Below are 17,580 nucleotides of genomic sequence, written 5' to 3'. Positions count from 1 at the left end.
CCAGCATATCAAACAGTTCCTTTGTAATAAGGTTTTGCTAAAACTAAAGATGTCATTCCAAATGTCCAGGTCCTCATGTGCAGAGTGCTTATAATATTTGGTAGTTTTATCACAGGAGACATTGGTTTTGATATTTTTTTCTACTTCTATTTATTCCTTCAAAACCTGTCTCCACATTCTCCTGGGACAGCAGCATATACAAAACTGAGAGCTTTTAGTGGACAGCATTGAAGATGCTGTGTCAGACAATAACTAAAGACAATGGGTTGGATCTTGTTGTTAATTGCTATGGGAAAGAGCAGGGGTAACTCTTTCGAGTACATTCACAGTTCTTGGTTTCCGGGAGTGGGACATGAACCCACAACCTTCTGACTCAAAGGCGAGGGTGCTATGAACTGAGCCACAGCTGACACCTCAAATCTTGTTGTTAATGACGCACACCGGTATTAATGTGCAAATCGGCTATTGGGTTCAGGGGATTAAGGGATATGGCATGAATTCCAAGCCTTCAGAACTTTGCCAGTTGTATCTTGCACTTAACTTCCCTATTATTTTTTAAGGACTTTCTGGATTTTCAAATTAATTAACTTTCTGTGGCAAACTGTATAGTCAAGTCTGACAATTAAGAGTAAGGACCTGTTTAACAATGTGATAATTATTAACGCAATGCCAATTGACCTCTCTGGCTCAAAAGCTGAACAATTTAAACCTCGAGTCTCATTCCTTTAGGTAGTAAATTGTTCAAGATTTTTAGAATGGCATTGTTTTTTTTAATTGCCTTAACTTTTCCTCTCTGTCTCTTTTCTCTCTCCCTTAATCAAATCTTTTCTCCACTCTCAATTTCTCTTTCCGTACCCGGTTTGACTCTAATTCACCCTCCTGCTTCATCATTCCTTAAATCCCATTGCTTAAGGAGATACACTGTTGGTCCCGCCATTCAATGGTGTCCGAAATGTTCTCTTTGCCACTCCATTTATCAGCTCGCACTTACAGCAAGTTGCGGTGCAAAATAATGTTAAGCTGAAAGGTGCAGAAAGAAGCCTAATTAATAGGGTCGCTGTGAAATGGCCTCCTCCAGCAAATTGTATTCTAAATGCTTTGTAGTATGGGATAGTACTTAATATTAGTTCTTCCTCCGCTAACAAAAGGACAATTTTACCATGAGGTGCTTTATCTAACATGTTTGAACATAACAGGCTACACCAGTAACATTCAGCTCAAGAATATTTTTGTAATTGAATGTTAAACAAGACTAGAATTCAAAACTGCAAACTGTGAATGGTGCTCAGTACTCTATAACAGAGTTAGCAAATTGTTCAACTCAGAGGACAGTGCAAAAGGAGGACGCTGAGCCAGGCAGTCAGCAGCACCTTGAGGAGAGTGCGAGGGGAGGGCCCTGGTACAGGCAGTCAGCAGTACCTAGGGGAGAGTGAGAGAGGAGGACACAGAGCATACGGAGAGCAGACCTGCATGAGAAGGGCAGCGGTGGCAGGAGATAAAAACAGGCAGCAGAGAGTCCCTTCAACCTGTTTCTACCTATCAAGAGCTGAAGTGTGACAAAGAAGGAAAACAGGTGATTTGGTGGGTATCACTTCCGTGTCTCTTTTGATTGGCCAAATTGTTTAAATCAGTAGATATTATTACAGCTGAAGAGCACAGTTAAGAAATTCATTTTTAAAATATTTAACATCCAAATTAATTAATTAAATAGAGAAGGCTGGACAGGCGATGTGTTGCAGCTGTAGTATGTGGGAGCGGTGGATGCCGGTGCAATCCACAGTGACCACATCTGCAGCAAGTGTTGGCTGCTTGAGAAACTTCGGCTCAGAACTGAGGAGCTGGAGTCCGAGCTGCAGACACTGCGCCACATCATGGAGGGGGAAGAGTTACCTGGACACTGTTTCAGGAGACAGTCACACCCCTTAGATTAATTACGTCAAATTTGGTATGTGGTCAGGGGCAGGAGGGTGTGACTGCAAGTGAGGTAGGTATGGGGATCCAGAATTTAGCTTTGGAGGAGCCTGAGCCAGTGTCCTTGTCCAATACGTACGAGGTTCTTGCTCCCAGTGTGGATAACAGCATAGGCTGCAGGGAGGATGAGCGAACTGACCAAAGCACCATGGTACAGAGCGCCATTCAAGTGGGGGGAGAAAAGAGAAATGTAGTAGCAATAGGGAATAGAATTGTTCGGGGAATAGATACTGTTCTCTGCAGCAAAGACAGAGTCCCAAAGGCTGTGTTGCCTATCTGGTGCCAAGGTTAAGGACATCTCTTCTGGGCTGGAGAGGTACTTGGAGTGGGAGGGGAAGGATCCAGTTGTCGTGGTCCACAAAGGTACCAATGACATAGGTAGGGCTAGGAAAGAGGTTCTGCTGAGGGACTACGAGCAGCTCGGGGCTAAATTAAAAAGCAGAACCACAAAGGTAATAATTTCTGGATTACTACCTGAGCCACGTACAAATTGGCGTAGTGTAAATAAGATTAGAGAGATAAATGCATGGCTCAAAGATTGGTGTGGGAGAAATGGGTTCCGATTCATGGGTGCTGGGGAAGGAGAGAGCTGTTCCGTTGGGACGGGCTTCATTTAAACCATGCTGGGACCAGTGTCCTGGCGAATCGTAAAGCTAGGATAGTAGATAGGAATTTAAACTAATTAGTGAGAGGGAGGGTTCAATTGAAGGGAAGTTTAAAAATCAAAAAGAAATAAGAGAGCAGAGGTGCAGGGTAGTGAAGAGGTGAACGATAACCAAAGTGTGACAGGAAGAGGCAGAAAATATAAGCAGAAGAGTGCAGTATAAATTAGAACCAGAATGAGTAATAATGGTAAAAAGTCAAAGCTTAAGACTCTTTATCTGAATGCACGCGGCATTTGTAACAAGATAGATGAGTTGACGGCACAAATGGAAATAAATGAATGTGACTTAATAGCTATTACAGTGACGTGGTTGCAGGGTGACCAAAACTGGAAACTCAATATTCAAAGATATTTGACATTCCGGAGAAATAAGCAAAAAGGAAAAGGAGCTTTGTTAATAAAGGAAGGTATTAGTGCAGTGGTGAGTAATGATATAGGTGCAATAGATCGTGATGTGGAATCAGTTTGGATGGAAATAAGGAATAGCAAGGGGAAGAAGTCACGGGTGGGAGTCGTCTATAGGCTCAAGTATAAATCAGGAAATAATGGAGGGGTGTAAGAAGGGTGTTACAATTGTCAAGGGTGATTTTAATCTGCATATTGACTGAACAAATCAATTGGCAGGAGTAAAATGGAAGACGAATTTGTAGAGTGCATCAGGGATTGTTTCTTAGAGTAATACATTGCAGAACCTACCCAGGAACAGGCTATTTTAGATCTAATAATGTGTAATGAGGTGGGATTATTATGAGGTATCGTAGTCAAGGATCCTCTAGGGGGTAGTGATCACAACATGTTAGAATTTCAAATTCAGTTTGAGGGCGAGCCACTTGGGTCTCAAACCAGCGTCCTCAAATTAAATAAGGGCAATTACAGAGGTATGAAGAAAGAGTTGTCTAAAGTGGGCTGGGAAAATAGACTAAGGGGAAGGTCAGTGGATGAGCAGTGGCAGACATTTAAGCAGATATTTCATAATGCTCAGCAAAAAATTTATCCAGGTCAAAAAGAAGGACTCAATGAGAAAGATGAACCACCCGTGGTTAACAAAGGCGGTCAAGGAGAGTATCCAATCAAAAACTAAGGCATACAAAGCCGCAAAAACTAGTGGTAGGCAAGAGAATTGGGAATTTTTTTTTAGGAACCAGCAGCGGATGACGAAAAAACTAATAAAGAGGGAGAAAATTGATTATGAAAGTTAATTGGCAGGAAATATAAAAACAAACAGCAAGAGCTTCTACGGGTATATAAAAAGAAAGAGAATGGCTAAAGTGAGCATGGGACCCTTGGAGGATATGACTGGAGAATTGATAACAGGGAACAGGGAAATGGCAGATAATTTAAACCAATATTTTGCATCGGTCTTCAAGGTGGAGGACACTATAAACATCCCAAAGATATCAGATAAGCAAGGAGCTAATGGGAGGAAAGATCTTGCAACAGTCTCTATCACAAGAGACAAAGCATTTGACAAACTAATGAGACTAAAGGCAGACAAGTCGCCAGGACTGCATCCAAGGGTTTTAAAGGAAGTGGCTGCAGAGATAGTGAAGGCATTGGCCAAAATATTCCAGAACTCACTAGATTCCAGGAGGGTCCCAGCAGATTGGAAAACCGCTAATGTGATGCCCCTGCTCAAGAAGGGATGGAGACAAAAAGCAGGAAACTATAGGCCAGCCAGCCGTCTGTAGTTGGAAAAATGCTAGAGTCCATTATTAAGGAAGAAATAGCAAGACGTTTAGAAAAGCAATCAAACAGAGTCAACATGATTTTATGAAAGGGAAATTTGCTAGAATTCTTTGAGGATGTAACAAGCAGGGTTGATAAAGGGGAACCGGTAGATGCAGTGTATTTGGATTTCCAGAAGGCATTCAATAAGTTGCTACATAAAAGGCTATTGCACAAGACAGGAGCTCACGGTATTGGGGGTAATGTATTAGCATGGATTGAGGATTGGTTAACACAAAGAAGACAGAGAGTCAGGATTAATGGATCTTTTTCAGGTTGGAAAGATGTAACTAGTGGAGTGCCACAGGATCAGTCCTAGGGCCTAAATTATTTACTATCTATATTAATGACTTGGAGGAGGGGGCACAGGGTAAAGTATCTAAATTTGCTGACGATACAAAAATAGGTGGAAGGACATGTTATGATGAGGGCATAAGCAATCTGCAAGGGAATATAGACAAGTTGAGTGAGTGGGCAAAAACTTGGCAGATGGAGTTTAATGTAGGAAAGTGTGAGGTCATGCACTTTGATAAGAATCAAAAGGCCGACTATTATTTAACTGGAAAGAGACTCCAAAAAAGTGCAGCACAGAGGGATCCGGGTGTTCTTGTGAATAAAACACAAAACGTTAGCATGCAGGTGCAGCAAGTAATTAAGAAGGCAAATGGAATTTAAGCCTGTATTGCTAGGGGGTTGGAGTTTAAAAATAGGGAAGTCTTGTTACAACTGTACAGGGTGTTGGTGAGGCCGCACCTGGAGTACTGTGTACAGTTTTGGTCCCTGTATTTAAGAAAGAATACGTTGGCATTGCAGGCAGTTCAAAACAGATTCACTAGGCTGATTCCTGAGATGAAGGGGTTGACTTATCAAGAACAGCTAAACGGGTTAGGCCTTTACACATTAGAGCTTATAACAATGAGGGGTGATGTTATTGAAACATACACAATTCTGAGGGGGCTTGACAGGGTAGATGTTGAGAAGATGTTTCCACTAGTGGGGGAATCTCGAACTAGGGGACATAGTTACAGAATAAGGGGACACTCATTTAAAACTGAGATGCGAAGGAATTTCTTCTCTCAGAAGGTAGTGAATGTCTGGAATTCTCTACCCCAGAGGGTTATGGAGGCTAGATCACTAAAAGTATTTAAAAAGGTAGAAAGATTTTTGAAATATCAGGGAGTTGAGGGCTATGAGGAGCCGGCACAAAAGAGGAGTTGAGGCCTGGGGCAAATCAGCCATGATTTGATTCTTATTGAATGGCTTGAGAGGCCAAATGGCCCACTCCTGCTCCTATTTCTTATGTTCTTATAATTTTATTCTATAATATGGCCAGAGCATAAGAAAGAGTACTGCCAAATACAAATAAATGGCAAGTAAACACTTCCATAAAGTGGATATTTGTCAAAACAGTTTTGTATTAGAGGACATATGCATAAAAACAGGTCCATTTACTGCAAAGCAATAGAGAGATACATATTTACCTTCTATGTTTCATACGCTGGGCTGTAACAGAGCTTCAGGAAAATATCTTTTGGGGTCAAAGGGAGAAATCATCCCACATTTGCACTAAGTGCAGTAGCAGGTGGTTAAAAAGACATTTTACCCACCGGCCGCAGTGGCGGCTTTCACACAGTTTTGTTCCAAACCCACCACATTACTTATGCATTCATGGGAAACACGCCTTTTCCATGGCAGTCAGGCTCTCATTCACCCACCACGCGATCATCTCACCGCTTCAACACCCGCCATATTTCAAGTGCAGCTGCGCGCACACCTCTCAGCGCTTCCAGCCCAGGATTGCTGCAAAAAACACATGGCCCTGAAAGGCGAAAAGACTGCAGCCCCCAGGTTCAATGACACGTCCCTCAAGCACCTTTTGGATGCAGTGGAGGCCCACCCTAATGTCCTCTACCCCCGCTCTGGCCGCAGGACGGACAGCACACTCACTAATCCGGCTTGGGAGGCGGTGGCAGCCGTGGTTAGGGCCAACATCCTCCGAAAGAGGACAGCCACCCAGTGCCACAAGAGGATGAATGATCTCCTCCCTTCCACCAGGGTAAGTCACTCTTCTCATCACTCTCAACTCACACACTCACAAACCCATCACACATCCACAGGGCCCTCACTCACTGCCAGTTTAAGAGACATCACCATTCACTCTCTCATACACACTTTCATTTGTCCTCATCCCGTCCATGGTACCACTCAACATGGTACCCACACATGCCAGGTATACTTATCATCTGGCCTGGCAGGCATCCTGCTTACACTCTCTCCATCTGTCTTCACGCAGGACAAGCTGGCACACAACAACAGGGAGAGGTCTCAGGCTGGTGGAGGAATGCCTGAAATCAAGATCCTCAAGGGCTTTGAAAACAGAGCCATCCAGCTGGCCATCAAGGATCCGGACCGTTCCTGTGCTGACGGTGAGATTGGCAGTGCTCTACCAAGTGATGATCCAGCAGTGCAATATCCATCAGACAACCATGCCATGAGTAATATGTCCTGTTTCACAGGCCACAGTCATGCACTAATTATCTCGCCTTGTTTTCGCAGGCACATCTGCCAAACAGCCGATAGAGTCCACAACCCAAGGCCTCCAATCAAGCCCCGCAGAAACCTCTGAAGAGGAACCTGAAGGCACCTTCCTTGAACAGCCATCAGAGTGCTCACCCACACCCTCCACCAGCGCAGAGATACACACCTCGGTGGACCTAGCTTTACAGTTGCCTCGTGATCACAATCTGGTGAGCACATCGCACTGTCTGATCCACAGCAGGCGGTGGCAGGGACTTCCCAAGTGTCCGGCACTCGGAGGACTGCTGAAAGCCAGAAATTTGCTGAGTCCAAGTCAGATGACGAGCCCCTGGACTCGGTCACGTCACAGCTGCTGGAGCTGTAAAGGCAAGCTCGGCAACATCAGGAAGGGATGTCCACTGCACTCCTCAGATTGTAAGGCAGAACGAAGGAGCCCGTCCACCTTCAGGCTGAGACAAGGGCGCCAGCATGCCAACGTGCCGAGGTCAACACTGGCAAGATAGCATCTGCCATGGAGACCTTGGTCCAGGACATTGCTCCTGCACCGTTGCGTGGGCTCAACTCCATCACTGACGCCAGCGGCAGGGTTAGGAAGGTTAAGAAGATGCAGTTGCACAGCCTGGGCAAGGGTGTTAATCACTTGTATATAATGTTCACTATTATCAATAAACTCCCAAGAACGTCTCCCTGCCAATGGCCCCTTGCTCTGATGAGCAGTGTTTGTGTCACTCAGATGTGAAACCTTTCTGCACAAGATAAAGGCAGCTGACTCAGTCCTGGGCCTCTTCCCTGTGCTCTGTGCAGCCTTCAGACCAAAGTGTTGGTCCAGCCACACACTCACTGGACACATTACTAATGCCTGCATCTTGATGGTGCTGGTCATTGCTACCAGAATGTCGTGAGCAGGTGTCACTGAGTTCCGTCATTCTCTTTGTGTGCTTTCAGCACCTTTAAGGTGGGGCTGGCCCCCATCTCTTCAGCATCTATGACCAGTGGCGCTGTGCTCCTGAAGGGGGACAAGAGATCAGGTGCTTTTAAAGTTTTACGGCTGCAACACCATGATCTGACACTGATCACAGAGCGCAAGCAAGCTGTCCACGGCCAGACAGGAGTCAGACATTCTCAGAGGCTATGTGAAGATCTATGGAATGTCCACACTGCATGTTGTCATCATCCTCTTGCAATCGAGTGACTATTAGGGCCACCATTGCATCTCCATGACAGGAGCATTCTCACAGAAGGTATGTGCGTTGCCATAAGTCAGACTGGAGTCAAACATTCATTGATGCAACATGAGGATCTATGGTGTCTCCTCACTGCATGGTGTCATCATCCTTCACAAATCTAGCAGCCATGAGGGCTTCCCAGGCACGCCTGCCTGGTCTGGCCAGTGCAAGAGTTTCATCGTCGTCATCGTTGCCTTTGAGGACCTCCTCACCCTCACCACCATCAACGTCCTCCTCACCAGAGAAGGCCTCCAGCTCTTGCATCTTCTCCTCAGCCAGCCCCTCTCCCCATTGCAGCACCAGATTTTAAAGGGCACAGCAGATGACGATGATGCACGACACTCGCTGTGGACTATATTGCTGGGCTCCACCAGACCGGTCCAGGCATCGGAACCTCATTTTCAGCATCCCGATGGTTTGCTCAACCAAGTTGCGCATTGCAGCATGAGCCTCGTTATACATTCGCTCTGCTGCAGTCTGAGGCCGCAAGGGTGTCATCAACTACGTCCTCTGCGGGTAGCCCTTGTCCCAGAGGAGCCATCCCTGCAGCCTCTGTGGGCCCTGGAAGATATCAGAGATCTGTGACCGACTGAGAACATAGGAGTTGTGCACACTCCCTGGGAACCGTGCGCAGACCTGCATGATGTGCTTGTGGTGGTCGCACACCAACTGCACATTCAGCGAATGGAATCCTTTGTGGCTGACATAGTTGACTGTGTGTTGCGACAGAGATCTGAGTGCCACGTGAGTGCAGTCGATGGCAACCTGCACCCATGGGAAACTAGAGATCTGGGCAAATCCAATCGGTCTTGCATCCTGGCTGTCCTGGTCCCACCTGAAACGCCTCACGAAGATGGCATCCGTGACCACATGGATGCATTTGTGGTGGAGGCTTGTGATATCCCACAGAGATCACCTGTGGAACCCTGAAAGGAGCCACTGGTGTAGAAATTGAGCACTGTGGTCAGTTTCACAGCCACTGGCAGTGGATGCCCCCATGCCCCCAAATCCTGCAGTAGCTGGCAGATGTGACTGACTAGTTCCCTAGACATGCGCAGTCTCGGTGATTTGCAGGAATGAAAAGCGGCATCTATAGACCCTGGGTCTAGCTAGGCGCTGACCAGCGACGGCTCATTGTGGGTCTTCAGTGGAACATGCAGGAGCCACAGCCGCCCCTTCTTCCAGAGGGTGCTGCTCCTCCCTCTGCACAGCCAGGAGACTCAGTTGCTCTCTTCTCCATCGTCTTCGCTCTCTATAAGCCACGAGGCGTACAGCTAGTTCACCAGGCTCCATGACTCTGATGTACTCCTCCTGCAGGATGAAAGAGAGAGATGCGTGGGTTAGCTTGGGTGTGCCAAGAACCTCTCTTGGTTAAGTCTGAAGGCCTCTTAACGTATCCCGGAGAGTGCTGGCCACCACTTGGATGGCCAGAGATTAGCGCGCTGAATGGCTGCCCGAAACCCCACCCTCCTCCGCCCCACTCCACCTGACCCATTGGCGGCACTGGACTGCATGCTGTGCTCTCAGCTCAGGCACAGGCATTCTCCTAACCTGCACTGCAAGGCTGCACTGTTAGCTTGAACCATGGGGGAGACTGGTCCAGACCAGGATGATGACATTGCAAGGGCTGTGACTGTCTCCACCAGAGACTGCTCGTCAGCAGCTTTAGCAAGGAGATTGTACAACATGCCCAGTCATCCAACTGTTCTGCAGTCCAATAAAACGTTCCTTAGTTTGCAGTCTGTGCCCAAGGGGTAAAAAGCTCTGGAGCACTTTGTGGCACTTTGATGCCTCTGCATTGCTTGAGTGGACAGATAAACTACAGGCCCAAATCCAATCATATCAATGTGGCTGCATCTGAACTGTCTCAGCTGCAGAGGAATGGTGACTTTATACAAGGTGTCCCTAATGCATGGCCGGTTCCCTCACCCACCACCACCACATGCTTGTGCACTACCTTCAACTGTAGGGCAGCATTTGGCCCCAAAAGTCGCCTCAACCGCAGGGTATCCTTTGCCCCCCCACCCCCCCCACAACGCGCCTCAACGTTGAAGTACAACAGGCATCCCTCGCGAGTGCACCACAACATTACTGTGTACTCACCTCTGAGTTCTCCTCAAAGTGCAGCCCGCCAAATGCACGTCTTTTATATGCTGCTGTGAAACACGTCGGCGTGACGGTGGACAATCCAGCAGGGGGGATGAGTCCGGTGGGCTAGCCTTATAATAGTATGCAGGCATATTACAATAAGATGCCCGACATCCAATGGCGGGATACGTGGCCCACCGTCAAAGGGCTGAGCAGACGATCAAAATATCGTGAAACTGATTTTTGACCTTCTCGCCATATTGTCTGCTCACGCCACCAAACACGCCCGATGCCAGCAGGCACAGAAAATTCCGCCAAAAGTTTACACAAGGTGTACAATATAGTGATGAAATTACTCTGCTCTACATTAAAAAAAAAATTAGAAACACCTTTCAGAGTCATCTGTCACACTGCTACAAGCAGCAGAGATTAGACTTTCAGATTCTACTTTGCATTTCAGTCATACACAGTGCATTGGTCATAAATGAGTAATAAGTGACTTGCATTTAGATTGTAAAGGTTAAATATACAATTTAAACTCAATATAAAATAAACACTCCCAGGCCAGTACTAATTTCCAAAGCTTAGATGCCGAAATACTGGTCAAGTGATGCCAATCTGCAGGATTTCCACTGTAACTGCTCATTGATGGTTCCGTAATGGAGGTCAGGTGAGGGCCTCCTTAAGGCGGTGAGGAGTCGGGGGGAAAGGTGGTGATGTTGCTCAGCACCCAAGCTGTGGAAATTAGTAGTGCTAGGGTAATGTATATTTTATATCAAGTTTAAATTGCATATTTAACCTTTACAATCCAAATACAAGTCATTCATTACCCATAGTATGCATTACAATAACACAAACTACCTTCAACATTCTGTTTTCACATTTTGGGAGAGAAAAATGAAAATGTACTTGCTATACATTTACAATGTGCACATAGTGTGCATTAAATGACCAAAGTAATTGTAGATCCAGGCCATTTTTAGAAGAGCGAAAAGCTAAAACAATGATCTCCACAGGGAGTAAGACACAACAATCTTGGAATATCATTAAGTAGTGACAGATTTCGGTCCAATTTTTCCACATGATCAAATTTAGTGAGTATTTTGTTCTTTTGTCCCCGTCGATACCCTGGACTTACCATTAGCGCCTCTGCTTCGGGGGCGGCCTGTAGTCCCAGCAGTGGCCACTGCTCGAACCTGGTACTGCTGGGACTACAGAGCTCCCAGCCAATCAGTGTGACCGGCAGCTCTCTAGGGTGGGACTTCCTCCTCAGTGAGGGGCAGAAGTCATGTCCCTAGCCAATTAAGGCTCAAAGGAGCGTCAAGCGGCTGCAGGGCAGCCAGTATTGGCTGGGATACATTCCCCACTGACTGTTCAGGTGGCAGGGCAGGAAACCCCACCATCTGAAAAATCCTTCCCCTGACAATTCATAAATTGTCACAGGAATTGTTTATGCAATGTGATGATTTTTCTTAATGATAGTAAAGCTTTTCAAGAACTTTGAATCATTTGAATGTTGCTCAAGGCTGGGATTTATTAAATAACTGAACATAGGACAGGAAGGCCCTCTGAGTCTGTTCCATCATTCTCTTAGCCATGGCTGATCTACAAATAAACTTAATTGAACTCCATTTATCTGCTTTTGTTCCATATCCCTCAATGCCCTTACCTCACAAAAATTTATCAATCACAGCAGTAAAAATCCCACTTGACCCAGTATGCACAGCATTTAGGGGACAGACTGATCAAATTGCATACATTTCAAATATCTGCTTTATTTATTTGCCAAAGTCTGTGCTAACTTACACACTTCACCTACAGAACACAGAATGATGTTATCCCACTAGGGATGCCCTGTCAAAAGCAATATCCTCGCTTGATGCAATAATGTGACAGTAATGTAGCTTCTTCCACACAAAATGCTTGGAAGGTTTTTTTTTTTGAAGGAATCTACTAAACTGAATGGTGAGTTAAAAGTGAGCTCGCAAATCTTCTTAAATTTAATAGAGTAAAGACCAACACACACCTTCTGCATACTGCAGCAAAAGAAAGATGGAGTCTTCAGAGATGATTTGCTTCTTCAATTGCACCATGTTGGGTACACAGTGGGGAATGATGGTCTTTCTTTTCCTACTGCACTCGCTGCTTTTCCTCAGACTCTGACAGAGAACAGAAAGGTCAGTTGTACTCTCTGCTGCTTTAGAACATGCTGTGCTCCGCACTTATCCACTACACTAATCTATTTGTGCTATTTTGTGCTTCAGAAAACCAGTTAGTCCTCTTCATCTTCTGCTCGGTGCCCCAAGCTCCCCAAGGCCTAACTGATGGCACTTGGCTGCTATCCAACACACTGAGGATGGCACTGAGCTGCCATTAAAATCAATTACATGGGTCAACGTTTTTATTAGTCTCTCTCTCTCTCAACTAAGTCATCAGAATAGGTTATTTAGGTTATTCAGTTAGGTTATTTTCCTCAGAACAAATGCAACTGAATATTATATAGAAAACTATACAGGCTAAGCAAAGGTTAGTGTGAATTTTAAGGCTGTAGACTGTGCGAGCGTGTTCTGCCGAAAAGAGGTTGCTCCTTGTTGGAGAGACGAGACCGGGGGGACAGAGTTTAAAAATAAGATGGAGGTGAGGAGAAATTTTTTTCTCCCAGAGGGTCATTAGGCTGTGGAATTCTCTTCCCCAGACAGCAGTAGAGGCAGGGTCATTAAATATTTTTAAAGCTGAGTTAGACAGATTCTTGACTGATAAAGGAAACAAACGGTATAAGGGCTGGACAGGAAATTAGAGGCCACAGTCAGATAAGCCATGATCATATCAAATGGTGCAGCAGGCTCGAGGGGCAGAAGGGACTAGTCCTGCTCCTAATTTGCACGTTCACATGAGTTTTATTGATTTATGTTGCATTAATTCACAGAGGTCCTGATCACTAGATTCTTACTTAAAGATAATTCAATTAATAGAAATTATACTGGCAAGTTCATGGCCTAGATATTTGGGTCTGCCTGAACAGTGAGGTCTGAGGCAACTCCAATATTGGATCTCAGACCTCATTGTAATGTAGTTGACACAGTGCAACAGCTCACCAACAAAGACTAGAGTAAAATCTACTCCCAAAACATTTGATAATTGGGTCTGGCCATGTGAGAGCTAAACAATTAAGGGCAATGGGCCAGGCTACAAGATTGGTGACTCTATCCCACACTGCCACCAGCCAGCCCCATAGTCACTTTTAGGGTTGTTTGCAAAATATTAGTAAATAAGCTGGGCCCGGATTTTCATGACCGTGTCCTAACAGAGGTGTGGGGGAGGGATTTGAATGGGACCTAATTCCGGGATTTCCAATCCGGTTTCTGGCACCCCAAATTTTTGCTGGCCGCGCAATAATGGTATGGGTAGCAAGGCCACACCCTGCACTCCTGACTTAACCAACTCCATTGAGGTGATAGGCAACACCTAGCACCCCACCCCCGCCAATTTCCATGGAGTCTGGCCAGCTTCTCCATGGTTCGTGGTTCACAGATCTCAGGAGCTTTGAACCACAGTCTGGATTCAGGAACCTTATGAAAGCTAAATTCAAAAGGCCTTATCCATGTTCCCATGCCCCCTCCAAGAAAACACAGTGCCAAATCATGACCCCCACCCACCCCCAATGGCCCATCATACCCTCCATGCCAACTCATGGCCCTTCCTAGTATACACTCGGTACAGAATCAATGAACCCTATAATAACAATGGCATGTGTGAAACTGCTTAGGGAAAAACAACAAGCATGCATAATGAGGCTTGGCTAACAGACCAGACCCATAAAAGGATTATTTGAGTGGGAGGTTGCTTACATGTTTGGAAAGAACTATTGACTTTGCTTGATTTATATTTCTATGTGGTTATGAAAAGTTATTTTTTGCGTGGTCTCTTGCCGATGTTTTAATGTCTATTTGCACAGGATTATGAAAGGTGAAGTGCTTAAAGCTTCTGTTATTGATACTTTAATGGTCTGATGATTGACAGTTTCTACGGTTGTAAGAAAACAATTTTTTTGAAAGGATTGTGTGTTTTATTTTCTAAGCAGTTTCACACATATCTCTGTTACTATAGGTTTCGTTGGTTCTGCACATAGTACATACTGGATGCAGGGGCACGAGCTGGTATTGAGTTGGCATGGGGAGTGGATGGGTGGGTGATAGGGTGTGAGGGCTAGAGGGCGTAAAATATAACCAAACAACTGGGACAAAGTCCCAGAAAATCAAGTTAGGCCTTCCAAACAGCCCGCCTCGGCATTCAGCCACCCCATCCAATCTGCTTCTGGGGATGGCAGGCCCGACTCTATCCCACACCACCTGCCAGTCCCCATAATCATTTTTAGGGCTGTTTGCAAAATATTGGTAAATAAGCTTCCCTATCCTTCTCCATCCCACCTTTGGGGAGCCCTGTTCACCAATCTATCTGCGGATCAGAAGAGCTCCAATTTTCCTCTGTGGTATGTGTTCAGATAGCTGATCTTAGCTGGTGCATCAACAGGGTCTGTACAAATGGCATCCAAAACCTCAAGCTATAGAGAGCAAAGATGAAAATCAGTTGGCTTTCCGCTATTGGTCACTATCTAGAAACTCGTGTTGAAAAGTGAGCATCTAAAGACTGTTGACACTCTCAGTTTGAACTAACATGTAAGGAACACCCACTGAGGCAATGCTTGTTAAACATTGGTATAGCACCAGTCCATGGCCTAGACTTTCCTATTTAAATCTGCTCCCTAGTGTAACTTGGCTGGAACATAATGGAAACTTCTTTGGGAGCTGCTCTGTTGGCTCCCAACTCTCTACACCATTTCCAGAATTTTCTACTGGAAATTATTGGGGGTTGGGGGAAATACTATACATCTGCCCATATGATGTAATCTATGCATAAGTCAGAAATGTGCCATCCAGGACAATGTGATTTATTTTCAAAAATTAAAAATGGTATTTTTTGACTAGTAGAAAGGCAGCTGCCATTTTCTACTCCCTACCCCACCAGGTGAACTCCCTAATTAAAAACAGGAATCGAACCAAAACTACGCCGACCTGACTGCAGAAAACATGCAGCAGGTGGGACTCCAAATCAACTGGACCTCTGCACTCAGAACGACAATGTGGAAAATCCAGGCTGGCACCTTTGGGAGATGAGAACCAAAAGGTGGTGGTGATGGTGGTGGTGGTGGTGTTGTGGGGCGGGGCGGGGGGGGTGTGGCAGTGAATAATTTTATTCATATATACATATTTTATATTATATATTTTTATAACATATATATATATATATATACACACACACATACGTATATACATATGTTTATTTATAAATGTGTGCGTATATAGTGATACATATGCATATATATATATAAACATACATAGTTTCGTAAGCACATGGAGGGGGTTTCATTTAGAAATCATTAAAGATAACTATGACTTTAGGAAAGCAGTTTGGAAACATTCTGGAATTGCACTACTATCCCAAATAATTAATCAGCTCAAAACAAACACAATCATTTTGACCAACACGTCTAGGCTAATTGGAATTTCGAATGATTACATATTTAAAAAGTGATGTACAATAAGGGGACTAACTTAGTTTTTATTTTTCTTACTGACAAATTGGTAACTCACTAAAGCATAAAATGCCATCGAGAATGAGTTACCAAGACAGAAAATAGGCAGGTGGAGATTTATTTTAGTCTCACTGAGCATTAAATGCAGCGCAAGTTGAACAGAGTACAGAACTGCAATAAAACACCTTATTCCTAAATTTGGAAAAGCAACCCTACCTTACTAGCCTAAGAATTCCACTGCTAAAAGCAATCATCCTTAAGGCACCTTTGTATGTGATTGCCGAATTAGTGTCAATTGGTGATGAATTATGGGCAGTTTTGTGCTGCTGAGAATGGATTGTGAGCACTCAAACTGTTTTCACTTATGATAACAGCTGTCAAGAAAAGAGAGGCAGAGATAGAAACAAAGATTCTATCCCATCTGCCTTAGCTAAATTTAAATTTGTGTTGTACAGGTGAAAGGCCAATACTTTAAGCAGGCCTCATTTTCTCCTTTGCCCACACAAAACAAAAGCCAAATTATGCTCGGTTCAGTACATTTATTATAAGAATATATTGGTCGAGGGATGAACATTTGGTAGGACAATGGGAGAATTCCCCTGCTCTTCTTCAAAATAGTATCATGGGATCTTTATATCCATTTGAGGGGCAGACAAGCCCTCAGTTCAATGGGTTATCTGAAAGACAGAACCCTCTGACATGGCAGCACTCCCTCAGTACTGCACTGGTGGCAGCCTAGATTATGTGCTCAAGTCTCTGGAACATGACTTGAAACAACCAACTCACCAAACCATCTATGGGATTACTCCATATGCTCACATCTGGACTACTAAGGGAGCAAATGATGAAAGCATGGTCAGTTTGCAACAGTCTGGCCTTACCATTGTCAGTCTTTGGGAAAACAGGTTCTCACTAGCAATCAGCTTGAGAAAGCACTGGTGCAATTTCTCTCTTTTCCCTCCAATGTTACAGCAATACAACAGAGTCAAGAAGGGGAACAAGAGGAAGAATTTTCAAGGGCCCATGGAGTCAGATGGGCCCTTGACAGCTTAATTAAGGGCATTCCCCTGATGCCATCTGGGTTTTCCAGCCAGCATACGGGTGCCCGTCGAGCTAAGAGGCCATCTGTAAAGCAGTAATGGATTCTCAGGGGCAGGCTAGGTAGCCAACTGAGTCAGATGCTCCATTCAATTGGGAAGGTGCCAAGCTAATAAATGACGGCAACTGTGACAATGCTCGTTACTGTGGGGGGAGGGGTTTACCCTCTACTGTCTAACAACCCTAAACCTTTTGGCCCTTCTTATATCCCGCGTTTGTGACCAACAACCAGGAATGGACGTGCCCTCGCACCTCTCTATAACCTTCAGCAGTGCCCACCTCTGAGAGTGGGCTGCCAAACTTTCAGTGCTGGATATTCGCCCTCAAGACGCGGAAGCCTGCTTTCATCCTTAATTTGTATGGAGTTCTGTGGCAGCCTCCTCCGAAACTCTCTCAGGGTCCTGCCATCGGCATTTCTGGATTCCCATCCCACATTTCATCCCAACAGCAGGATTGTGATCTGGGACTGAAAATTCTGCCAAGCTTTTTAAGAAATGGTTCACTGGGGCTATTCTACAACTAAAAATAACTACATAGCAAAGTTGCATTTTTATAACTGAGGTATGAAATAGTAAAAATTCCAAACAGCTGCTTACTTTTAAAATGAGGGTCTCCTCTGTTCTGCAATCCAACACAAGTAAAACCTTTAGAAACAAATTGACACATTATCAGGTCTC

At 44.9% G+C, this 17,580-nt stretch overlaps 1 protein-coding gene across 1 annotated transcript in view; it reads right to left on the bottom strand.

Moving 5' to 3' along the window:
• Positions 1-17,580, bottom strand: part of rps6kc1 (ribosomal protein S6 kinase polypeptide 1) — a 182,846-nt gene that overhangs the window by 43,433 nt on the left and 121,833 nt on the right. Inside the window, exons 10-11 of the mRNA XM_078557053.1 lie at positions 17,500-17,547; positions 12,239-12,371 (exon numbers count right to left, since the gene is read on the bottom strand). Coding sequence (XP_078413179.1) covers positions 12,239-12,371; positions 17,500-17,547 — 181 coding nt within the window. The remainder of the gene's footprint in view (positions 1-12,238; positions 12,372-17,499; positions 17,548-17,580) is intronic.

This window comes from Cetorhinus maximus, chromosome 14, assembly GCF_964194155.1.
Source record: "Cetorhinus maximus chromosome 14, sCetMax3.hap1.1, whole genome shotgun sequence".
In the NCBI taxonomy this organism is placed as follows: Eukaryota; Metazoa; Chordata; class Chondrichthyes; order Lamniformes; family Cetorhinidae; genus Cetorhinus; species Cetorhinus maximus.
Note: the sequence above shows the minus strand (reverse complement) of the source record. Positions and strands in the feature narration are given on the sequence as shown.